General features: G+C 56.0%; 9 protein-coding genes across 9 annotated transcripts; 6 read left to right on the plus strand and 3 right to left on the minus strand.

The window, feature by feature from the left end:
• Window positions 1–526: 526 nt before the first annotated feature.
• Window positions 527–2,408, plus strand: DCS_04597 (Glycylpeptide N-tetradecanoyltransferase; the record flags this gene model as incomplete). The annotated part of the gene is made up of 4 exons (XM_040801905.1): window positions 527–1,230; window positions 1,301–1,877; window positions 1,937–2,322; window positions 2,399–2,408. 4 exons carry the CDS (start codon window positions 527–529, stop codon window positions 2,406–2,408), a joined length of 1,677 nt encoding a protein of 558 aa, XP_040656938.1.
• Window positions 2,409–3,233: 825 nt separating this feature from the next.
• Window positions 3,234–4,562, minus strand: DCS_04598 (UDP-galactose transporter; the record flags this gene model as incomplete). The annotated part of the gene is made up of 4 exons (XM_040801906.1): window positions 3,234–3,673; window positions 3,734–4,102; window positions 4,153–4,243; window positions 4,296–4,562. 4 exons carry the CDS (start codon window positions 4,560–4,562, stop codon window positions 3,234–3,236), a joined length of 1,167 nt encoding a protein of 388 aa, XP_040656939.1.
• A 2,025-nt stretch (window positions 4,563–6,587) lies between these two features.
• On the plus strand, window positions 6,588–7,794 carry DCS_04599 (glutaminyl cyclase; the record flags this gene model as incomplete). The annotated part of the gene is made up of 2 exons (XM_040801907.1): window positions 6,588–7,207; window positions 7,260–7,794. 2 exons carry the CDS (start codon window positions 6,588–6,590, stop codon window positions 7,792–7,794), a joined length of 1,155 nt encoding a protein of 384 aa, XP_040656940.1.
• A 493-nt stretch (window positions 7,795–8,287) lies between these two features.
• On the plus strand, window positions 8,288–9,339 carry DCS_04600 (oligosaccharyltransferase subunit ribophorin II; the record flags this gene model as incomplete). The annotated part of the gene is made up of 4 exons (XM_040801908.1): window positions 8,288–8,412; window positions 8,499–8,694; window positions 8,753–9,040; window positions 9,100–9,339. The coding sequence occupies 4 exons, from the start codon at window positions 8,288–8,290 to the stop codon at window positions 9,337–9,339; spliced, it is 849 nt and encodes a 282-aa protein (XP_040656941.1).
• A 694-nt stretch (window positions 9,340–10,033) lies between these two features.
• Window positions 10,034–11,380, plus strand: DCS_04601 (uncharacterized protein; the record flags this gene model as incomplete). Its single annotated transcript, XM_040801909.1, has 3 exons — window positions 10,034–10,047; window positions 10,267–10,435; window positions 10,511–11,380. The coding sequence occupies 3 exons, from the start codon at window positions 10,034–10,036 to the stop codon at window positions 11,378–11,380; spliced, it is 1,053 nt and encodes a 350-aa protein (XP_040656942.1).
• A 600-nt stretch (window positions 11,381–11,980) lies between these two features.
• On the minus strand, window positions 11,981–13,571 carry DCS_04602 (uncharacterized protein; the record flags this gene model as incomplete). Its single annotated transcript, XM_040801910.1, has 4 exons — window positions 11,981–12,985; window positions 13,042–13,248; window positions 13,299–13,408; window positions 13,505–13,571. 4 exons carry the CDS (start codon window positions 13,569–13,571, stop codon window positions 11,981–11,983), a joined length of 1,389 nt encoding a protein of 462 aa, XP_040656943.1.
• Window positions 13,572–14,964: 1,393 nt separating this feature from the next.
• DCS_04603 (uncharacterized protein) lies at window positions 14,965–15,651 on the minus strand (the record flags this gene model as incomplete). The annotated part of the gene is made up of 2 exons (XM_040801911.1): window positions 14,965–15,336; window positions 15,403–15,651. 2 exons carry the CDS (start codon window positions 15,649–15,651, stop codon window positions 14,965–14,967), a joined length of 621 nt encoding a protein of 206 aa, XP_040656944.1.
• Window positions 15,652–20,053: 4,402 nt separating this feature from the next.
• DCS_04604 (px domain-containing protein) lies at window positions 20,054–20,892 on the plus strand (the record flags this gene model as incomplete). The annotated part of the gene is made up of 2 exons (XM_040801912.1): window positions 20,054–20,512; window positions 20,578–20,892. The coding sequence occupies 2 exons, from the start codon at window positions 20,054–20,056 to the stop codon at window positions 20,890–20,892; spliced, it is 774 nt and encodes a 257-aa protein (XP_040656945.1).
• A 1,170-nt stretch (window positions 20,893–22,062) lies between these two features.
• Window positions 22,063–23,933, plus strand: DCS_04605 (uncharacterized protein; the record flags this gene model as incomplete). Its single annotated transcript, XM_040801913.1, has 2 exons — window positions 22,063–23,739; window positions 23,808–23,933. 2 exons carry the CDS (start codon window positions 22,063–22,065, stop codon window positions 23,931–23,933), a joined length of 1,803 nt encoding a protein of 600 aa, XP_040656946.1.
• Window positions 23,934–24,687: the final 754 nt, after the last annotated feature.

Below are 24,687 nucleotides of genomic sequence, written 5' to 3' on the forward strand. Positions count from 1 at the left end.
AGAGGGTGCTGGGAAACTGCTCCGGTGGCTGCCATCGATTTGCCGGCCTGCTTCCAGCTGCAGTATGCTAACGCCGCCCGATTCCGTGCAACGGAGACAATGACCTCCCTACGTAATAATGCAGGTCTGATGTCTGCATCAAGCTCAAGCAATTTCCTCATCATTACGAAACGCTGGAAATCAATTGCCTCTTCGTAACCGGCAATCCGGCTTTCGTGCATTAGGTGTGTCGATACATACGTAGAGTGAGTTTGTGTTACAGTCAGTAATACAAGGTAAGTATGCGAGTACTCTACTCCGCACTGTACTATAAGTACGGAAGTTAAGTAGGTGTAATAATATTATATCCTTAGTCGGTGCTATCCTCAGCTGGAAACCCCGCAGCACTGGACCGACCAACCATCTCAACCCCACCACCACCACCACGACTCGCACCCGCACTCGCACTCGCACAACATCGTGCCAAGCTCCAAAGCCCCGGCTGTCGAATTCTAGCGCCTTGGACTGACTGAGTTGAAACTTCCACATGCCACCACGAGCCGCTGCTCCCAAAATGCCCACTGAGGAGTCCAAGCCCGTCGAGCCCGTCGAGCCCGTCGCCGACAATGCGGATGGCAAGCAAGCCGAGGCCGAATCTGACGATGGAGCCGTTGACGATGGCGCCGTTGGCGATTCCGCACCCACCGGCGGCAAGAAGAAGAAGAAGTCGAAGCGAAGCAAGGCCAAGGCCCTCCTGACGACTCACTCAACCGAACAAGAGTCGGAGATAAAAAAAGCCCTCGGCGGGCTCACACCAGACGAGATGAAGGAGCTGCTCGCCCTCAATCCCAGCCTGCGTCAGGAGCTTTCGCAAGCACCCGGGAGCGACGATCCGACATCCGAGCAGACGGCCAACCTCCTCAGGAACATGAACCTGCAGGACATCATGACAGGCTTGGCCGCCTCCGGCAAGAACGCCAAGGACATGGGAGCCTACAAGTTCTGGCAGACCCAGCCTGTGCCCAAGTTTGGCGACGAGGGAAAGATTGTCGATGAAGGCCCCGTCAGGGTCCAGACGATCGAGGAGGTCGACAAGGAGCCGCAACCGCTCGTTGCTGGCTTTGACTGGGTGACGGTAGATCTCACCAGTGACGAGGAGATGAAGGAGGTCTACGAGCTGCTGAACGGCCACTACGTCGAGGACGACGAAGCCATGTTCCGGTTTAACTACTCGCCCGAGATCCTCCGATGGTACGCTCATCTATCCACCGATCCCATCCCATCCTGTGCCGCGATGACTAATGTCGCTGACTTCATACAGGGCCATGATGGCACCCGGCTGGCACAGACGGTACCATGTCGGTGTTCGCGCCACACAGTCCCGCAAGCTCGTTGCCTTCATCTCCGCCATTCCCTGCAGGCTGCGTGTGCGAGAAAAGTTCATCATGTGTTCTGAAGTCAACTTTCTCTGCATCCACAAGAAGTTGCGTGGCAAGCGCCTAGCACCCGTGCTCATCAAGGAGATCACACGCATCAGCAACCTCAACGGCGTCTGGCAGGGGCTCTTCACTGCCGGCATCGTCCTTCCCAAACCCGTCAGCACCTGTCGTTACTTCCATCGCTCCATAAACTGGCAGAAGCTCAACGAGTGCGGCTTCAGCCCGCTGCCGGCCGGTAGCAAACCGCAGTACCAGATCCGCAAGTATGCGCTACCGGAGAACACGGCGACCAAGGGCTTGCGCCCCATGAAGGAGGCCGACACCCCGGCCGTCCAGAGCTTGATGAAGCGCTATCTCAGCCGTTTCGACATGGCCCCCGACTTCTCGGAGGAGGAGCTGAGGCATTGGCTCATCCCCAAGCCGAAGGTCGAGCAGGTCATCTGGTCATATGTTGTCGAGGTACGCTGGCTGACCACCCCTAACATCCCCACGCCTTCCATCATGCTGACGCCAAGTAGGACGGCAACAAAAATATTACCGACTTCTTTTCCTTCTTCTGCGTCGAGTCCTCCGTCATCAACAACCCCAAGCACGACGTCATTCGCGTCGCCTACCTCTTCTACTACGCCTCCGAGACGGCCCTCACTGAGCCATTCGACCGGGCCGCCCTCAAGACCCGCCTCAACAGCCTCATCAACGATGCCCTCATCCTGGCTAAGAAGGCCAAGCTGGACGTATTTAACGCACTCTCGCTTATGGATAACGCCCTGTTCCTCGAGCAACAAAAGTTTGGCGGAGGTGACGGCCAGCTGCACTACTACTTGTTCAACTACAAGATGAACCATATCGGGGGCGGCGTAGACAAGAAAAACCAGCTGGACGAAGCGAGGCTTAGCGGCATTGGGTTGGTGATGCCTTGACGCGAACATGAGGCATTCAATTTCCTTGTTGATCATAGCTCTCATGACGAACGACACGAGCTTCAATTAGACGTGGCATCGCATCTTGGACTTGCCTCAGCACTCGGGTTGCGATCCGCGTTGTTCATTGATCACCAATATACCAACCCCGCAATTACCCAGTAAATCCAGCTGGGCGTGCTGGCTGCACATGCCCGTCTTGTTTTCCGCGACGCACCTGGACTGATGGATGTGAGGAACAGGCTGTGAAGTCGCCCCGTTTCGCAAGTGGCCTGTCATGACGTAAATCAACGCAGACTGTCAATTTGACTCTCATAAGTAGAAACCGTCACTGTTGCGCGCTCTAGGCATTCCATCACAAATGATATCCTCATCAAGGGAACATCGGCCAGCTCATGGCCGACAGCTACTTATCTCGCTGGCACCAGCTCACATCAGCCTTCACCGATGTCGTCAATACTGCCACCTCCTGCTTCAAGGCACCAAATCCTGACATGTCGACGCTGCAAGATCACGTCGGGCGTATCGCACATCCCAGGAAAAGCTCCCGGCTCGATCCCAAGAGTGACTGTCGTTGGATGCGGTCGACATCCACTATTAAGTTGTCATGGGCAGGCAGTGAGGACGCCCATCGGCAGAAGCAGTCCCTGAACCTTGGCGTTGCCTTGCATGCCAAGTCGTCAACCCTTCGCCGGATAATCCTCATTGTATTGTCTGGCACGGGGCCACACAGTAGATGCATCACCGTTGTTTCCTTTCTCGAGCGCAAAAAATCTTGTTGTACGAATGTGTTACATGTGTTAAACCTGAAATGACCAACTCCTTTTGTCCGAGTCGTGTGCTCGTAAAGTTTCCAAGGGTAAGTAGCTTCGGATCACGCTGTCGACAGAACAGCCTAATTTGAGGCGTCCTTCTCGCTCCGGGCACTGGCGCTCATCGGCGGCTGATTTGTCGTCGGCAGCGTCGGTCCAGACTGCTTCGACTTGTTGTTCTTGGCGAGGGTGTAAAGAAGGCCGCTGATGAAGCCGAGGAAGATGGCACTGACACTGCCGAAAGTGACGGGATCGGCGAAGAAGACGAGGCCGGCAATGGCCATGGGGAGCTTGTTCAGAGCTCCGGCCATGGCGTAGGTGGTGGAAGAGGTGGCGCGGATGCACCAGGCGGTGGAGTATGAGATGAAGATGGCGCCCATGCCGGAGTAGATCATTCCGATCATGAGGCTTTGCCGCGACTCGACGGGGAAGTTCCGAAGCAAGTTCGCCGACGACCAGTCTTCGATGATGAAGGACCCGCACAGCAAGACGGGAATTGTGAGGACGTTGTTGTAAAACATGACTAGATGGGTAAGTCAACAATGGAGTCGACGAGCAGGCATGACAGGAGAGTTGGACTCACCATCCCAGTTCTTGAAGTTGGTGACCTTGATGGCCTTGCGCATGCTCAGCACATACATGGCGGCGCAGAATACGTTAAGCAGCATCCAGGCGTAACCAGCGTTCAGGGTCGAGACAGTAGCACCGTTTGAGCTGACGCCCTGGGCGTTGCTAAAGTCCGACCAGGCGGCGACAACGGAGCTGAGGACCATGAGAGCAAACGAAACGAGACTGAGGGCGCTAACGCTGCCCCCAAACCAGAGAACCTCTCCGTAGGCGATGACGATGATGGTCAAGTTTTTGAAGATGGTGTAGACGGGCACAGATAGGAACTGGAGGGCCTTGTTGCCAGTAAAAATCATGCCGACCAAGAGGAGGGCGATGGGAAACCCTGGGAGGGTTAATCGATGCGAGAAGACTGGGTGGGAAATGAACACATACATTTCTTGGCCCTCTGAGAGTCAAAGGCGTCGAGGTCTCTAATCAGGCCCATATGTTTCCCAGCAAGGATAGCGGTTGTGCTGACAATATGCTGGAGAAAAAATGAGCGCCGTTTGGCCGCGATGTGCCGAAACGCAACTTACTTGAATGGCTAGATAGAGCAAGTGAAGGTTCCACTTGTTGCCCGAGACGACATACTTGTTGACGAGGGTCATGCTGATGGAGGAGAGGCAGTAGGCGAGGACGGAGACGCCACCGCTGCTCTCGATGGACTTGAGAAAGGATTGGCCCGGCATGTTGCTTGACCTCCGCGAGGTAGTCTTGGGGATGAAATGGCCCTTCTCGGACTCGTCCATGACACCGGAGTCGGGGAGTCGGACGACGAAGTCGTCGCTCTTCTTGTCCGCCATGGTGCTAAAGGAAGTTGAGTAGTGGTGCAACGAATGATGGGTGCATTCGCCGGGTGCGTAGCGGATGGCGGATAGGTGAAGGCTGATGAAGAGAATGAGAGAGGCACGGTCGCGATGAACACGTTGAGCCAACGCACTAATATGTGATGAAGAGCTTGCCTAGCCACGAAAAAGGGAGGGTCACTATGAACGTGGTTGGAACGAAAGGCCCGCATAGCCACAATTCAGGGATAATTACTGGGTGACAGGCTATCAGTAGCCACAGCATCCACAGTGCGACTGGCGAACCCGCAGGATAAGACACAGTACGCGTAGCCAAGGTGCCAAAGACACGCGTACTAATTATTACCACCACTACTCCGGTCGGAGTACAAGTACCAAGCATTCACAAATGCAAGTACTCTGTACACGTACATGTACTTAAGTACTCCGTACTAGCACTCACTTCACTTGTAAAATCACAAGCAAGCACATGCTTGTAGGCACTTATACATGTACATCTTTGTATGTACGAAGTACTAGGTAAAATACTCCTGCCTCGTCACTTCCGGATTTTTACAGCAGATCATCAAGGTTAGTACCCGGCCCAGGCGTTTGTCAAATATACAGTGCAACTTATTGTGCCAACGTTGGAGGGGAAAACCAGGAGATGAACTTGCTACCATGTACCTCAGCACTACCAGACAACTACTACCAATAGTATCTGCAAGGTAACAAATACGTACTTACAAGTACGGAAATATTGGTAATTAAGAGGTACCCTGCCGAATTTGATCTACAGTACAGGTGCATGGCGACAACTAAATCAGTAGCTGGCACGCAACAAGTAAACTCATTGATTACAACCATGGCAGTAGCAATAGCGTTACCTAGGTGTAGATGGGTACCTGGTACTCATTGGGCGTGCTTTACGCGTCCTTGCGTATGATGATGCCCTCCTCGGTACTTGTACGGAGTGCGGAGTATGGGTAATACTACTGGGGGAACCAAATCGCCAGATATAGGCCCGTTGCAAGGTCGCGAGAGTTGGACGTTGCTCATCATGGAGGAACAAGCTTATCCGGGGATCATCCCACCATGAACAGTACATGAATACATGGCTACAGACATTGTGACGGAATCATCACCGCCGTACGTACAACTGCTATGTCTCCTTGGGTGTACTCCGTAAGTACTTACAAGTAATTACTTGTATTATCCGTATTTCTGCATCATACTTGATATTAATATTACTGTACTTGACACTCCTGAGTGGTGCTGGAGCGGTAATCCTTCCATAAAGGCGAATGAACCCTCGATTCTAAGTACAGTATGGGCCGGCGCCACATGTCCCTGGGCCCACTTAAAGACTCCGTTTTTTTTTTCGAACATCTCTCCCTACCTACTTACATAAGTAAGTACTTACTTACGGCTACAACGGAGCAAGTAATATTCTTACATCTCCTTTGTACAACTACATGCAAATACAAGTAGCTACATGTAGTTGTACGTGTTCTCCATACATGCACAAGTACAGCATTTACACGAAAGTGTACTGTAATGTAGACCTAGCTACTGCAGGTACTTGGGTACCTCACTGTAATCTGCCTCCTGGCGCGGCTCGTAAGTACATGCACTGTACTTGCACAGTACAAGTTCTCCGTATACAATACTTATATGCACACGCATAAGTACTTCAAATGTACGTAAGTATGTACTTGCTTACCATGTATATTGTACACTTACTGAGTACTTAAGTACATGGGTGTACATGTGTATGTGCGGAGTAATACATGTCATGTACAGTTGTAGTACAGTACAGTACAGTACACCTACTTAATTGTACTGTACTCCGAACTCCGTGCTGCTCCGTACTTGTACGCCATAGTCAGGAGCTACACTGTATTGTCGATGCCTCGGGCGAGCGTGTCTTCACCGATCAACTTTCCCCGTTCAGCCTGCGATTGAGCCGTCTTCCCTTCTCAGCTGGCGTCAACTCGCGCCGCGCAACGTCATGCGCGTATATTCTCCACGACAGAAATCCCAATGAGAATGCCGCTGCGCAGCTCTTCCCTCCCGTTGTTAGCAGCGCTGCTATTGCTCGTCTGCGGCACGCTCGCCGTCACGACGCTCGACGATGATGACTTGCGCAACATCCCTTCCCCAGGGGGCGACTTGGACTATCGCAACGGCACCCTTCTCGCTCCGATTCTGATCCCCCGGGTGCCGGGATCCGAGGGCTCCCGCAAGGCGCAGCGGCACTTTGTAGACTTCTTCAAGACGAAGCTCCCCAACTGGGAGCTGGAATGGCAAAACTCAACGTCGAAGACGCCCGCGACCGGCAACCGAGACGTTCCTTTCTCCAACCTCATCTTCCGCCGCGACCCCCCCGGTGCGCCGATTGGCGATATATCGAGGCTCACGCTGGTCGCCCACTACGACAGCAAGTACGAGCCAACCGGCTTCCTCGGCGCCATCGACAGCGCCGCGCCATGCGCCATGCTACTGCACGTGGCAAGAAGCATCGAGGATGCCCTCAAGGCCAAGTGGGATTCTGATGGGGGGTACGACGCGATGGATGGCGCCAATGGCGTGCAGATCATCTTGCTCGATGGCGAGGAGGCATTCGTCAGCTGGACAGATGACGACTCCCTGTACGGGGCAAGGTAAGGACAGCCATCAGGCCGCGGCGGGTGCTCTCTCTTACCTTTTCAACAGGTCGTTGGCCGCCGAATGGGAATCGCAGGCCTACCCGCCCAAGTCCACTCACAAGACACCCCTCCATTCGATCGACCTCTTCGTCTTGCTGGACCTCCTCGGCTCGACAAATCCTCGCGTTCCCTCATACTTCCTGACGACCCACTGGGCCTACAAGAACATGGCGGGCATCGAGAAGCGCATGAGGGCTCTAGGTCTCCTCGAGAGCAAATCGGATAAGCCCTTCCTTCCGGAGATGGAGAAGGCCCATGAAGCTTTCAGCGGATGGATGTCCATTTCCGACGACCACGTGCCCTTCATAAAGCGTGGTGTCAATGTGCTACACATCATCCCGTCGCCCTTTCCAGATGTCTGGCACAAGATGGAGGACAACGGTGAGAATCTCGATGGCCCGACAACAAAAGACTGGGCTAAAATTGTCACCGCCTTCACGGCCGAGTGGCTAGATTTGAAGGGGCACATGCCTAAGAAGGTGGTCACCGGAGAGAAGAGTAGCGTGTCTAGGAGTGTCACGAGCATGAAAACGGAGCTGTAGCGAGCTTTTGCCTTTTTCATTATTACCTTTCATGGCTGGTGAAACAATCCGTAGAAACGGCGGTTGTTCTCGGGTGCACGAGATGTACTTTAAGTGAATACTGCTGCCGCCTACCTAATAACGTGCAAATTTATCCGACCTCCATGCCATCCCAATATCCAACGTAGGTGGTGCTGGGAATCCGACGGATGAAGCTCGTGAATTTTTTTTACACCGCATTGCAGACGGTGTCATTCTGGTAATTACCGTCGAACGCACGGTTCGGTTTCGGCATTCCGACGCCGGTCATGACCTGAAGCTCCAGGGGTCCGACCGCTACTGTGCCACTAGGCAATACGGCGCACCGTACGGAGTACAGCATTGCAGACGCCAGCCAGCCAATCAATGGCCGCGTGCCATAACCACGTATCCCTCACAACGTCAAGTAGGAATTCGTAGCTCCAAGCTGTCCTCTGCAGCCCCAACGCCAACATTCAGCACCCCATCCCTCACGATGCGCTTCTCGACAGCCTCGACGCTGATTGCCCTCGCGGGTGCAGTACATACCTCTGCGTCATGGAGCTTCTCGGACGGAACGGTCACCTTGACTTCCAAAAAGGCTGACGACGTGACTGAGACGTAAGCACTTGAGCTCACCTGCGCGGTTGACGAGACTTGAATTGTCGCCTTTCTCGTGGTAAATTGCTAATCAAGCTTCGCCGCAGGTTTTCCGATACCGAGCAAGTACGTGACCCATTGAGACTGGGCGACCGCGATATCCTCAAGGTATCCTTGACGACGAAAGTCGGCACCACGGCCAAGCGGCCTCACCAAGCATTCCTCATCCTCAAAGAGTCTTCTGGCCTCGAGGCACCTTTCCCGTTCACCATGAAGGAGTCGGGGGAAGGCAAAGTCCAGTTTGTACGTCTGCTCAACGAAAGCGCCGTCCACGGGAAGCAGCGGGCTAACAGACACGCAGGGCCAAAAGGACCTCCCTGTCCAGTTTGTCGTGTCGAATTCAACCCTGAAGGCTTCCATCGTCCTCGGCTCCTCCGGGTCGGACCAAGGATCCTTGACCACGGTTTTCGAAGTGTCCCTGGCACGCGACCCCGCTGCCATGTCGCCTACGTACGAAGCACCATTGCGATACGGCCGGCTCCCCGAAATACATCACATCTTCCGGGAAGACCCAAAGAACCCACCGAAGATTGTTTCGTTGGTCTTCTCGGTCGCAGTACTCGCCACCGTTCCAGCCCTCCTCGTTGGCGTAAGCGATCGAATCCCACAAGTCCCAGAAGAGCGAAAAGAGGTGCTAATCCGAGGCAGTGGTTCCATCTCGGCGCAAACGTGAATCACCTCCAAAACGCCCTTAATGGCGCTCCAGTCTCTCACATCCTTTTCTTCGCCTCCATCCTAGCCATGGAAGGCGTCTTCACCATGTACTACTGCCATTGGAAGCTTTTCCAAACTCTACCCGCCATCGTCCTTGTCACCGCTGTCGCCTTGGAAAGCGGGAAAAGGGCTCTTGGTGAGGTGCAGCGTCGACGACTGGCAGGCAAGAGATGATTGATACGGGCCTAGGGACGGGGTCTCTCGAAGAACCAGAGATGCAGTCCGTCTCCATGGCGCACGTGGCGGCTGTGGATGAATGGGCCAGCAAAATGGTGTCAATGGGCTAGCAAAAAGGTGTTCACGAGCCAAGAGAATGCGAGGCAGGAGAGCACGCACACTTGAAGGCGTAGATTGTAGGTAGAGAGAGACGGAGCCAATCCTGCAATCAAGCTTGTACTATTATTCCCGTTGAGCGTGGAGTGCACCGTAGCACTCTGCCTGGACTATCTTTGGTTTGGGCTTCGTAGCTTGTTGATTCTCGACATGTACGACGACGGTCTGTCCTGCATTGCTCTTGTACCATTCGATTCGAGTCATTCCATCGGCTGCCATCCGCTTTGGTACGGCTTGTGTCGCACACTTGACGCCGCGCTGAGATGGGATAAGCGGCGTTGGCCATTCCTCAACGCTGGAGGTTCAGGTCGTCCAGTAAGGTAAGTAACTAACACCAATTGATATAGGTGTAGTTATCATACTCCGTACCAGGACTGGTAATTTCCCGACTAAGCCGGTGCAACTACATACTTACTAAGGCAACGAAGCTACCTATCCGCGCATTGTACCTAAGAAATACCCAGAATGTAACCTCGGTTGCTGTTCTGGACCACAACAATACAACACCCAAAATATTCTGATCATAGGCCCCAACATGGCAGCAGATATGTAAGTCGATGCCTCTAGTATTCGACGTCACAGATATTGGTGGTTGTGAAATTCTACTCCAAGTTGATGTGAAAGGCGCAACCTCGGATCCCTCACCATGAGGAGGAATCGTATCAGAGCTTCATCCGCGCTGATTCGGACGAGTGTTCTTCGGCCACCGTTTTATTTCTTTCCTCGCCCTCTTCTGCATCTGTACATGCGCTGAATTTTCCTCTGCAGATCACATCGCTTCCCGTCCGTTGAGGAGACGCTCAAACATCCTGCCTATCCGGACGCCATCTGGGCTCTACAGCCTGAGCAGCATGGCCTTTGTGCCGCAGCAAAGGATCGAGGTGGGCCGATCAACATTGCGTGGGAGATTCACGGCAAGGGGCCCATTAAGCTGGTCGTATGTCTACCTTGCTTCTCCGTGGCCAAACTCCGGTGCCCCGGTCCTGAGTGTTTCCCATTCTGATTGCTGCAGTTCATCATGGGCCTCGCTGGTCTCAAGACGGCGTGGCAGCGTCAGACGCGCTACTTCGGCCACGATCGATCCGATCGTTACTCTGTTCTGCTCCTCGACAACCGAGGTATCGGTGGCAGCGACAAACCGCTGGGCCGGTACTCGACCTCGGAGATGGCCCGCGACGTTCTCGACGTTCTCGACCACGTCGGCTGGACGGATCCGCGTACCATCAACCTCATCGGCATCTCCCTTGGTGGCATGATTGCCCAGGAGCTCGCCTGCGTAGCGCCCGAGCGGCTCCAGTCTCTCTTCCTCCTCTGCACCACGGCTCACGCTCGGAGCGGCAAGTCCCTTCCGCAGGCCCTCTGGGAGCGCATCCCCATGCTCAAGCCCAAGCCCGAGGGCGAGGCCATAGCCGACACGGCCCAGCAACTCTTCGTTCCCGACTGGCTCCTCGCTCCCGACGAAGAGACGCCTCCCTCCGCCTCGTTGACGCCCAAGTGCGGCCCGCCCTCCGACGGCGGCGAGTACAAGCTCTTTGATTCCAACTTTCAGCGCTTCCAAGCGCAGGAGTTGGCGAAGCGCCGCCTCGAGGGTGCCTTTCCCGTCCATGGGTTCCTGTGTCAGCTCATAGCGGCCGGTTGGCATCACAAGTCGGACGCCCAGCTGCGCGACATGGCCGACGCCGTCGGTCGCGAAAGGATCGTCGTCCTTCACGGCACAGCTGATAACATGCTGTCGACGGACAACGGGCAGAGGCTGATTGACGTCATCGAACCAGCCGTCGCCTTGATTGAGGAGGGCATGGGACACGCGCCCATCATGGAGAGGGCCAAATGGTTCAACGAGCTTCTCGACGAGAAGCTAGCGGCGTGTTCAATGCTGTAACCGCGATTGAATCCACCACCCTCGCCGCCCGTATTTTTTTCTTGGCCCTTGATGGTGTCGATGCCCCATGTTCCTGTTGAATGCACGCAAGCTCCACGGTCCGACCGGGCCTTCCACGCCTACGGTTGTTGCACGCCTACGACGCAGACAGCGACGAGCTCATGCCCGTCTCAGAGCGGCTCCATTGCTGTAAGGACTTGACAGAAACTAAGCATCTGTCCTCTATTCAATGCGCGCTCATAATATATCGTCGTGCCCAATGCGCCTCGTGCTCGTGAATTCGGCTATTTCTACCCGACACCAGACCAGACCGATGCAAGCCCAAAATGATCAACACGTAAGGGTACCAACGACCTAGACACCGTTTCCATGCCCGAACCACTGTAAACCATTCATCCCCTCGTCTTTTCGAAATGGAGCTCTCAAGGTACCTTCTCGACTCCGGCCGAGCAATCTTCCTCCAGGAGGGGAGACGGCTGGCTCTACTTCAAAAGTGTGGAAACGGTCCTTTCGTCATGCCTTGTCGAAACTCCAACGGTTTGCGTCGCGACGCCGATGGGTTGCTCAGGGTCGTATGCTGGTGGTATCTGGAGCAGCTGTTCATGTACTCTTTTCCTGCAGCTTGGTGGCCGCTCGAGCTTGCTTGTTGGCCGCTTGCTTCTCCTTCGGGATCGTGAGGGCATTGATGCCGAGAAAATTGCAAATGCTGGTGATGACGAGGTACGCCCAGCGGAAGTACACCACCAGCGCGAAGAATAAATAGGCCCAGAGATAGTACAGCTCCGTCGTGGCGCTGATCTTGGGGAGGCCAAAGATGGGCAGGTTTCCCAGGACGGCGCCGCCGACGAGGGGCGTCAGCATGACGGTCCAGTACGGAAAGGGCTGACGTGTCAGATGGGCAAGGATCATCTTGGTCGTCAAGCGGCCAAAGACAAAGGACATTGTCATGCAGAAGAGGACGAGGTGGTTGTCGTGCATCAGGGTGCTGTGGGGCGAGAAGACCCAGGCACCAATCGAGACGGTAAAGACGGCCATGGGAATCCATTCGAAGAAGACGGGCGCGATCGGGAGATTCTGTCGGCGGCGGGCCTTGGCAACGTTCAGGACGCAAAAGGGCACGTGGCCGACGAGGAGCGAGAAGACGATGATGCCGATCCAAATGTCCCTGATGGTCGTTTCGCCCAGCCGCTCACCGAGACCGGGGAGCAGGGGACCGAACAGGTTGGCAAGCGGCTGCGTCCAGACTCCGGGTCCCCAGATGCCGGAGACGATCATGATGGCGCAGGCAATCAGCAGACCTTCGGTGGGCCCGTTGAACACACCGAGATAGAGGGTGTGGGTGTGATACGTCTCCCAGGTGGAGAAGAACATGGGCAGGCAGGGGCAGAGGGCGGTGAAGATGCCGGCGTGCGACGTGCCGAGCCCCATGGCCGCCGTCTCGAGCAAGCTGGCGAGCGTGCAGTTGAGAGAGTCGATGCCGTGGTCGAACAGCTCGCCCAATCCGCTCGAGGTGCCGGTCCTCCGGGCCTGCTTGCCGTCGACGTTGTCCATGGTTTGGTACATGAAAAGACCGAAGGCGAAGCTAAAGTACAGCCATGACGGCCCCTATCGACATGTATCAGCGACGTGGAGCCCGTCCAACGGACGGCATGGATGCGCACCGGGCCGACCAGATCCGGCATGTAGATGACGAGCAGGAGGACGTTGCCCAAGATGAAGAAGAAGCCGAGAAGTGTGACCATGTTGGGAGCGATCCATAACGGCAGAATCTCGACAAAGGCGTTCCACTGCAGCCGGACCTCGTCAGTGTCGTGTTCCACCTTGACGAGAGGACGGCGCTCGGTTTCGGGGAGAAGGCTCGGGGGAAGCTGGGGGAGAAGTGGACGAGGCTTCAGCCTCGTTGGCGAGTCAAACGCACCCAGGGACCAAGTATGTACTTTGATATGGGGGACTTGTCGACGCTCGAGTACTTGTACGACTTGAGGTGTATGAGTGCCTCGTCAGAGATGCACTCTGCGATGGCTGTTTCTGCGAAGCGTCAGCTTCAGCAACAGCGTGCGTGCACCTGCGCCGGAACGCGGGGGTTGGGAGCAGGAGGGGGGCGAGGAGCGGGCAACGGCCTACTTCTGTTGGGTGCCATGGTACTGATGTCTTCGCGTTCGTAAAGCGGCAGCGTCTCGCCGCCAGACATGGCCAAGAAGGAGAGGCGAGGGGGGACGGGACGAGGCGGGTGGGTGCGGCAAGATTTATAGATCCATTGGCTTTCCAGGCACAAGCAGGCGTGTTCGAGTGCGGTTAGCTGGCAGCTAGTACAGAGTACGGTGCGAGTACAGTTCGGTATGCGAACGCCGCGCCGGGGAAGCTCAGATTGCCGTTGGCGGGGAAGTGAGCACGCGGGGAAGAGGCGAAAAAATACTAATTACTAGTATTAGTCGGTGATGAACCAGCGTGCAGGGCGGTGCACATGAGCAAGGGGCACTGCGAGTTTGTTGGCGTTGGAGGGGGGGCGGTAATTGACTGATTGGATAAGATCGGTCGGGGCCTGCGGGAATCTGTAAATGGTTCGTCGCCAATTCGTTGAGAATGGCCCATGCACTTACGGAGTACATGCTTCCCTACTGCATGGCGTCGTTGGGTCGCCTGTGGGCCGCGATTTTCTGGCGGGCGAGGCCAGGCTACGAACCCCTGTAGGCCGAAGCCGCACAAGGCCGATGCTCGGGAACGATGTCGTTTCGGGAATTTGGCGAAGCCAATTCGAGCACGCTTATGGCTCTGGCAAATCACGACACCACAAGCCATCGTACGTCAGAAAGCCAGGGAGGGGAACCTTTGCGCTCCGTCGCCGTGAGGGTGAGGGGAAGGGAAGGAGGGGCGAGAGCGACTCTGGCAGCACGTGAAGACGATGATGACGAGATGGCGGTGAAGGAGGGGACGGCCGCCTGGCTCGTTTGAGCATCTGAAAATAGCAGGAAGATTCATTCACCTCGTTTGTTTGCAGATCTGGATGCAGCGGGTACAGAGAGCCAGCCACCTGGACGACGGATACGGAGGACTGGGGACAACGTGAGCCTCCACAGTCGCCTCCACCATCCACCATCCATCGCCCATCGCCCATCGCCGCCGTCCTCCACTACCGATTATTACCAATCTAGCGTGTTGGCCAGTGCCACTTCTCCCGCCGCCGCGTTGTGCAAAGCAAATACCAGCTCATCGACGATTAAATATTAACGGGCAGCCACTCTGTTCTCCTGTCCTTTCCCGCTTTGCCTCCTCCCCGCGGGCCAGTGTGCAAGGACGCGTGCAAATAATGTATCCAGAAGAAATGCGTCGAACAATGGCGACGCAGACCATCAAACGCCGAAACGAGTCCAGTTGTCCCCCCGCGGCGATGCCGACCATGATGCCCAGGCAAATGTCAATGCGCCTCCGGCTGAGTCGATTCCGATTCTGACCGTGCCGTGCCGTCGGATGATGGCCAGAGCATGGCGAAGGCGTCAAACGGGTCGGCGAGCATGACGGCCAGACCGCACAACCGCCGGACCTCATCGATTTCGATTCTGGCCGTTCCATGGCCAGGGTGATGCCTAGAGCATGGCGAAGCCGGCGAACAAGCCGGCGAGCACAACGGCCAGGCTATACGACCGTCCGGCCTCGACGGCCACGGCGGCACCACTGCTGCCCATGGTGGCCGGGCCGCCAGGGAGGTTGGTGTATATGGCATTGGCGTCGGTCGAGGTGGCGGCGGGCGCCTCCGCGGTGGACGTGTACTTTTTCGGTTCTTGGGCTCCGCAGGGATTCTTCTCGCGGCAGTCGGATGAGCACTTGTTGTTGCTCCCACAGGCCTTTACGCACTGGTTGCCCCATTCCTGGCAGATAAAGTACGGCAGCGTCAGGCTGTACTCGGACACGTTGGGTCGCTTGTTGTCGCCGCACAGGCAGCCGTAGGTGAGCAAATCCTGCGGTCAAGGTCAGCACTCGGCCGCGCGAACGTCGGCCGTCGGCCGGTTGCCATGTGGCCTTACAGGGTCACAAGTGTTGACGAGCGTCGTGCCCGGCCCCGTCTGCTGGCAGATGATGGGGCATGTCGCCCTTTCACTCTGGCACCAAGCCTCTGTTCGAATGTTAGCGGGCCCGCCTGCGTTTCCGCCGACTTCAGGTAGCTCACGTCTGATGCTGGCCGACACGCTCTTGGGGTCGATGGAGTAGTCTGCCTGAGCCACCGATGCCAAGGTGGCAACGGTGGACAGGACGGCGCACAGGAAGGACGGCATGGCGACGGAACAGAGCAACTCGCGGTATCTGGACGACCTTGGCTTGTTGAAAGAATCGTCCGACTTGTCATGGTGGTATCAGCATGGGAGGCTCACAAGGAGTGGCACGAACGGGGGAGGGTCGCCGTCGAGGGCGCCGTCGGGCCAAGCATGGCGCCTGGCTTCCCCAGCAGAGTGGCGAAGGCGAGACTCACATCACGGCTCGTTCGGGCGGGCAAGCAGGTAACGAGAGACGGGAGCGTATGTATGAGGACGGGGGAGGAGGAGGAGGAGAGGGGAGGATGGACGCTAGCGGATGGAGGAGGTGAGCAAAGAAACGATGAAGCAAACGACGGACAAGTTCACGGACGGGCACGGCATGAGAGGGGAGACGCGCAGTTAATATTACTAGTTGAGCATTCTGACACAAGACAGCGAGAAGCAAAAAGCACCGGGGGAGGCTTGCGTTTCTGAGACCCTAATCCGAACTTGCCAAGATGACCCCTGTCAATGATACGACTTGGGTTCCCGCGACCTGTCGACGGCAGCCAGCGCCAGCCATTTCGGTCGTAAATTACAAGTACTTGTACATGCGGCCAGTGCTCGCAGCCAGCCTTGACGAACCAAGTCCGCCGGGCGGAGAGGACGATTACCACCGCAAGAGTGCAAGTACTGTACTGGTACATGGGCACAATTACATAGATCTGCACTAACACTGCATGTAATTACCGTACAAGTATCCGTTCAAGCAACCAAAGCGCTGTCATCGCATTCCATCTCGGGCATTTCATGGGTACATACATGTACATCTTCCGTTCTCTCCACATGTACATGCATGTGTGTCAAGTCGTCAGTACGTAGCACCGGCACTGAAGACTCCAAGAATAGGCCTCGTATATGTACGTGAACTCGTGCATACATCATCGTGCTCGTCACCAGTGCTCGAGCATTGTGCTGCCTATGTCATAGGCCAGTGCTGCGGTTGAGCTTCTCGTCGTAGGTGCATAAGACCTGGCATGGTACGACCAAGGTGGTGTCTGTGCTCAATGTGAGTGAGCGCAGGCATCTTGGGTACTAGTAGTCCGGAGTAAGTACTAGGTGTTAAGGTACGAATACAACTAGCATGCAAGTATACAACTACTTGCTGTAGGCACTCCGCACGGAGCATGCCCTTGGTACAATGTACTGCAGTTGTACTCCGTACATTGCAGTACAGGTACATCTAGAACTGCACGTGAAATTGGAATCGGGCATGTCAGGTAAACAATACCAACCGCCGCCGCCACAATTCCGTTCCTTTTTTAGACAACATCAACACTGATGATGTGACAAAAGCTAGCACCAGCAGGCAGCCTTGCATAGCAGCATGAGCGGCGAGCCAGCGCCATACTCGATCAGTGCACGATTGCGCACACATGTCCTGCGTGCAGCAACATATCGTTGCGTTGCCAATACATAGACCTACAACGCATCTTCCAGTCCATGGATGTGCGAGTGCAGGTGCCATGCCGGGAGTCTACAGTAAGTATGCACACCATCCCGTTCACACCTTCGTATTCCACGCAACGAAGGGTGTGTGATGGTGTGGCGAGTGGTCCCGTTCGTCGGCTGGCCCCTCCGAGCAGGGGACAGGCATCCCATCCTCCGCACACTAGAGGGACGAGGCCCCATCTGTCCCAGCACGCTCGAGCAAGCTGTACATGCGACTACCAGCAATTAAATATTACGCCGGAGGGAGTGCGAAGTACATGTATTTACTGTACGGAGTACACCTAATCCTGTGCAGTATGAATACTTGTACATGTACAGTGCAGTACAGTACATTGGCACTTATACAGTACAAATACACCTAATCATACTTGCAACTACGGAGTAATTACATGCACTTGCAAGGAGTAAGTACGGAGTGCAGTGAATGTACTGTACCTACTTGCGTGGAGTAAGGAGTACAGATTCCAAATTCGGAGCAGGCTGTGACATCACTTGCCATTGGACTTCTGGCGGTGCGGTTGCAATGCATGCCCATGTACTCCGTACGGAGTAGTCCGTACGGTGCACAAGTATTCTACAGTACGGCAACAAGTACTACTGCACTACTCCGTACTGCACGTGTACGTACTGTAGGCGTGCTGGTACAGGTAGGCACAGTGGGTACGATAACCGGACAACGCACTGCAGAACAACCACGTCACTCGACACCACCTTGATCATGGACTTCCGTGCCCTGGCCATGGGGAATCCTGCTTGAACACGAGATGGCGCAGCAGGTGGTGAAGGAATGCAGCCAAGCTTGGGTGCTGGGCAGGAATTAACTGGAGCTTGCTCGTAGTATCCAAGGGGGGAGTCTCAGGCTTCTCTCCTGTGGCGCACAGGCGGCTGGCCAGCGGTATCAACCCCCAGACTTGGTACGAGCATGGCGGACAGCTCGGCATGGCAAATACCAGAGATTCGAGGAAGAGCTGGTGCAGGGTTCCTGCGCACGTACATGCGCTTGTACATGAGGGCTGGGTCATCACTCGGACGAAGCACTTGTCGCCTGCGAACAGGAGTAACGTGTCCGCATGCTTGTCAGACGCTGTGGATATGGTGAATAATAGCAGCTACGCGTTCCTGTATGGCGTACATGCACTCTCGTACTCCATAGGTACATTGGTACCAAGGAAGTAGATAAGAAATCATAAGTTCATGCGCAAGCCTCTACCGCCTACCACAGGCACCTGGTCTCTCGGAGAGTACAGTACTTACGTACGTACTGTACATATGCACCGGTATTAGAGGTACCTACTAGTACCCAGTACCTGTGCTGGTGAGCGCTGTACTCGTATGTATTGCTTGCTTGTACAACTACGGAGTGCTCCGTACTCGGCAGGACAATTCCTCCGTAGCATCTACAACCTACTGTAGTATTATCAACAGAGGTCAGCATTTGTGCCGTTAACTCGCATCCTAGTAATGCCAATTTCGAGCAAACGGTACGTCATATACCCCCCGGCGGACAGGCTGGCTATTGCACCATTGCAGCGATGCAGAGCGCGGAACATCCGTTGTCATTACGTCGATCAGAACCCCCATGGAGTTCGTACGAGTACAGAGTGCTAGCTTGGACGTCTCTCGTCCGTGCCCCCACCACGACAGTGTGCATGACACTGATCACAGGAGGTCACGAGCCATGCACGGTTCATGGTTTGGAATTCATTAGTACACCGTAGTATTACACCGTCTTCCCCAAGAAATCGCGCAAGCTAGAACGTTCTGCCCACTCTTCTTCTTTTCTATGCGGAAAGCAAGATCGGTCTATCGTTTTTTAATGCAGTGGAAAGTAATTTACTAGGTAGCATTCGTTTGTCGACGGACTGTTTGAGTTGGAGGATGCTGAAAAATCCATGACAGGAAGGGAGCAACTATTAATTACATGTCTCGGCTCCTCCAATGCCATGGTGCCAAGAACAAAGGTATGGTATTTGAGCAAACACAGTAGTACTAGGATTAGGAAGAGTCATGGTCGAGGGCGCAACGAATGATGGCACTCCTTGCACGTACGAGCGAAGGTGTCGGTGCTAGTAAAGTGACGTTGGCAATACTACTAAACGTGCATGTACCTACGTACAAGGCGTATTAGTAGGTGTACGAGACATGATGCCCGCCTCGTAATACGTACCTAAATGTACACCTATCAGGACATTTAAGTACTTTCAAGTATAGTAATAATCCAGGACAACAGTAATAATGACTATTGATTATTACTACCTAGTAGTACCTTGTGCTCCGTACTCCGGATTACTTACTTACAGTACTTGCACAGGTATGAGCAACTGTGTGCGTGTATAGGAACGTCCTCCGTACTGTAATACTCTGTAAACGTTGCCAAGTACTGTACTTACTCCTACTCAGTACGGAGTAATTACTGTACATGTATCCGTACTTACATGTACGGAGTATTACTGTACTGTACCTACGGAGTACACGCACTGAAGCACTGTAAGTACACCAACTCTAGTGCATGTACAGTATTACTTAGGTACTTAAGCAGGTGCAAATGTTATGTACTGTACAAGTACTTGTTGAGAGTGCCCTGGTCCCACATTTTTCATCGAGCCCACTTCAGTTGCTCTGGCTGCTCATCTCTCCTTCGGATTGGTTCAGCATTGTGAAAAGTGGTGCCAAGCCGGCAACTTTCCTGCTGTCCGTTTACTGCATTCTCGTCGTCACCACACAAGTCGCACAGTATTCGCAGGCCTCTCAACCCAATACTTGGACGTCGACTGAGAGACCACCGGCGGAAGCGACCTCATCACCTCCAGTTTCACCCCCAAGGCCCGAGGCATAACCGGCAGCCGACACCGAGCGAGTACCGGCAGCCGACACCAAGCGAGTGCCGGCAGGGGGCCTCGAAAGCGCATGAGCCAAGACCCTCGATGGCTGCATGGCGTCGGCGATATTGAGTGACAAGCGGCAAGCGGCGGCCGGCATGCACGGCGGCGAGACGTCCATCTCGTCGGTCCGTCCGTTCGCTTCCTCCTCCCCGCGTCACCTCGACATCGCCGCGCGGCCAGGCGAAGCAGTCGACGGGGCCGGCCGAGCGGCGGAGGCGGCGACGGAAGCCGACCTCGCTGCGTCCGCATCCAGCCCTCCCACCTCGCCCCCCTACTGGCTCAACTCCAGCGTGCAGCACGGTCAGCGAAGCACGTCCAATCTTTCCGTCGACTCCATCCTCCCGGCGGGCGCCATCACGCTCTGCGACAACGACACGACCGAGGGCAACGACCGCAGCGACGCCTGCTGGGCCAAGAGCGTCGAGATTGTCGACTACACAACCGTCAACGGGAGCACGACCAACATCGGCGCCTTCGTGGTGTGGATCGTCAAGGTAGAGACGCTTACGGTGCGCGGCGCCCTGTCATCGGCCTTTCCGAGTCCGCCCCGGCGTACTGACAGCCCGTCCTGCAGGGAAGCTACATGAACATACGAAAGCGATACTCGGAGTTTGACGAGCTTCGGAGGCAGCTGGTCCTGTCGTTTCCCAACTACGCCGCCGCGATGCCCGTGCTGCCTCCCAAGAGCATCATCTCCAGGTTTCGGCCAACATTTCTGGAGAAGAGGCGGGCGGGGTTGCAGTACTTTCTAAAGTATGTGTCCGTCACCTTGTGTGCCGTCTTGTTTTCGCGTGCACATGGCGAGCGCCGACTGATCCTCGATAGCTGCATCATCCTGAACCCAGAGTTTTCCGGGTCGCCGGTGCTCAAGGAGTTTTTGTTCGCCTGAGAGCTCATCATGGGCATTGGTTGAGCCATGACGGCCGCCAGTACGTGTTCCTTTCGCTTGCATGCACACTCTAGTTGCATGTGCAGTATATAGCGGTCAGCAGGAGTGCTCGCATGTATCGTAGGCCTGTCATGTTCTGGCTTGTTGGTTTGGTTGGCCGGATATCTCGATTGGCTGCTTGGCTAGTTGCTTGGCCGCTCGGTCAATGGGAGGGTTGCATTCACCACCACACTCGGAACGCGGCCCTTCCGCTGCGCCGAGGTCAGTCGTCGTTCTGGACGCATGTCTCAGGAGACAAGTCTGCCTTGTGCGGGTTCCAAGCGGTCATGACGGTACTACAGTAATGAAGCGATACATTAACACCGCAGCACGCCTTGAAAGCCAGTTCGAGACGGAGTTCGTCCTACCGCGGGGGATGTTATGCCGTTGTCCGGACAGGTTCCGGGCCGTGCCCCACGCCGTGCAAATGCTCCGCCTCGCAGGGCTGCCGCAACAACCGGGTCTGGTGGCTTTGCCGCATTCGTCATTCATCGAGCCGACCACACACAGCCGGCGCCCGGTACTTGATACTAGGCATTGGTCAATGCCGAGCTACCTTCACCTTGGCCGATATTGACTTTACACTTGGCTCCTTTCTGCGAAATATTAGTATTCGAATTGTTCCTGAGAGCGCCGGTACCATCCCACACTACAACCGTCGGACACCCCGTACCTTGCCCAACCTTTGCCATCCATCCCATCACGCCAGAGGTGGCAACACTTGTGACCACATCATCCTCGTCGACTTTCTTCTCTCTCCTTCATCTCTCCCGTTCGATTGCACGCGGATACCCAGCTGCGTGCTCCTCATGCACATACACATCGCGTCGTCATTGGCACCTTCTTGACGCATTCATCGCCTGCTTGCCGACGACCGCATCTCATCTTCGATTCCACCCCCGATGTCGGCGGGACCGCGCCTTGATCGAGGCTCGCAGTAGTGCATCGAACAAAGGCACACGACGGCAACGAAAGGCTTCGTTGCCAGGTCGGGCGCTCGTACGGACGCGTGCTCGTTCGAATGCAAGTACGCAGCGAGCGTGTGCGGCGCAGATACCAGACATCTTTACTCGTCCGAGCCAGACGACGAGCAGGGATCCGAGCCCAACCGGGGGGCAGGTGATGCTGAAAATGCCAACCCTGGCAGCCACTAGCCACCCCGCTACCGCATACCCAACGATCCCCCGCCAGAGGCAGGACGGGACGACAAATACGAGCGCGGCTACAAGAAGCCAGCCGAGGACGTCGTCGATTGACGACGACAGCCTCAGCAGCTGCGTCCTCGTCGAGAGCGTACCCAAGACGAGAGAATACATGGATTCCCTCGTTCCTCCGGACCGTGACCGGTTCGAGCACATCGCCCAGGTGCAGGCGGGCAAGGAGGAGGAAGCGAAACGAAGGGCCAAGGAACGACGTCGCAGCAAGTCACGATCCATCTCCTCGCTCGGCCACAGCGGTCTCGTCGAGGCCAAGGACGAGCGCGCCGATGCCGCGAGGGTCATCCAGAAGACCTTTCGCGGGTACCGCGCCCGCCGGGAGATGGACGGCTTCAGCCTCGACGCCAGCACCCGCTGGGTGACGGCGATTCGGGAAGCCCAGTTTCGGCAGTCGACGAAACCCCGCGTCAGGGTCGGCGGAGAGGAGGCTGGCGGCCTGTATCATCCGGCTCTCGACGACCCCGTCGACACACGGCCGTCGACGGCGAGGACGAACTGGCGAAAGGCGAGCCTCGTGGCTCTGCGCGCCGGCCACGACGACGCCGACTCCGACTCCGACGCCGACTCCGACTCCGACCTCGACGGCATGTCCCCCGACGAGAGGGCCGCCTTCAGACGGAAGCGCGAAAAGGCCAAGGCCGAGCGCCGACGGGCGGCTCGCACCATGGGCCTGCAGTACTTCCTCGAGATGGTCGACTCCAAGCATCGGTATGGCAGCAACTTGCGCATGTACCACGAGGAGTGGAAGAAGTCCGAGACCAAGGAGAACTTCTTCTACTGGCTCGACTACGGCGAGGGCGCCGGCATCGAGCTCGACACCTGCCCGAGGGACCGGCTCGCGAGGGAGCAGGTCCGGTACCTGTCGCGGGAGGAGCGCCAGTACTACCTCGCCACCGTCGACGGCGACGGCCGCCTCTGCTGGGCAAGGACCGGCGCCCGCATCGACACGACGGAGGAGTACAGGGACAGCATCCACGGCATCGTCCCCGTCGACGACCCGACCCCGTCCTTCACCAGCTCCCAGCAGCCGCAGCGGCCGCACCCGACCGACGACGGCGGCGCCACCGACACGAGCTCCGAATCGTCGACCGAGTCGAGGCGGGAGGCCGACCGTGCGGCCAAGTACGCCGCGCCCGAGTTTGACGAGTCCCACGGCCTCCGAAAGGTCACCCACATCTCGGCATCGACCATCTTCAACAAGCTCCTGCGCAAGACGGTGCGCAAGAACACGTGGATCTTCGTCGCCGACACCTCCTTCCGCCTCTACGTCGGCATCAAGGACTCGGGCGCCTTCCAGCACTCCTCGTTCCTCCAGGGCAGCCGCATCTCCGCCGCCGGCCTCGTCAAGATCAAGAACGGCCGTCTGACGTCGCTGTCTCCCCTGAGCGGTCACTATCGGCCCCCGGCCTCCAACTTCCGCGCCTTTGTGCGAAACCTGAAGGAGGAAGGTGCCGACACGAGCCACGTGTCCATCTCGAAGTCGTATGTCGTGCTCGTCGGCCTCGAGACGTACGTCAAGACGCGCCGCAAGAGCAAGGACATCGTCGACAAGCTCATTCGCCGCCGGGACAAGATGATTGCTCCCGAAGAAGTGAAGAAGCAGGACGAGAAGAACGAGAGCGGAAGCGCGGAAAGGGGGGGGGGGGGGCTCTCGATAAGGAAAGGCGGGAGGAGGAATCTGCGAGAGCCGACATGGGCACTGGGGATAAGTTGACGGAAAAGCTGATGGCAATACCATCCCACATTAAGACCGAGACCCAAGCGGAAAAGTCGACCGTCGCCTAATGCATGCGCTGGTCAAGCTTGCAGCCGACGGGACTTTCACCACGACGGCATATCGAACAGAATATTTTATCGCATACTGCTGCGAATAGAAGGAACATTTTGAGCCGTGTGAACCCTTTTCTCTCCCCGAATTGATTGTCGATGGCATCGAACACGAACGGTCGGGTGCAGGGTAGGAAGTGGATGATGGCCTTGCCTTTGCATCCCTCATGCCATGTATGCTTACTTGTGCTTTTAGTGCATGCAATTACTTAAGTAAGTGGAAGTGCTTGAGCTCTCCACTGTCAGTAGGGTAGGGAGTAACCGCAATTCAAGGATGAAGTAATTACGGAGTACGGAGTACGGAGTCATGCGAATACTTACTTACATGCTGCAAACTTACGAAGTAGGTACTCGTACTTGTCCAAGCACTTGCACAATTAGTGCAGGTGTGGTACACTAGTGCAGAGTTCGCAGTGCTGTACTCCCTACGGAGTAAGTAGTACATGGTATTCGTTCAGTGCTGATGCCCGCTGCGTAGGTAGAGCTTGGTGCCTCGTTAGGTGGCAACGATAGTAGCTTGCCAGCACATGCTGCCACTGCCAGACAGCACTGCCGGAGCTTAAGGTAGTAGAACCGACGACCGACGGCCAGATGGGGGTCCCTCACTGCCGCCTGCAGGCAACCCGCATGCGCCACTAAAACACGGCAGAAGCATTCGGCGCTCAGCAAACGGGCCACGGTCGACCGTTCGAACTTTTTTATTTCCAACAAC

Source organism: Drechmeria coniospora, chromosome 02, assembly GCF_001625195.1.
Source record: "Drechmeria coniospora strain ARSEF 6962 chromosome 02, whole genome shotgun sequence".
In the NCBI taxonomy this organism is placed as follows: domain Eukaryota; kingdom Fungi; phylum Ascomycota; class Sordariomycetes; order Hypocreales; family Ophiocordycipitaceae; genus Drechmeria; species Drechmeria coniospora.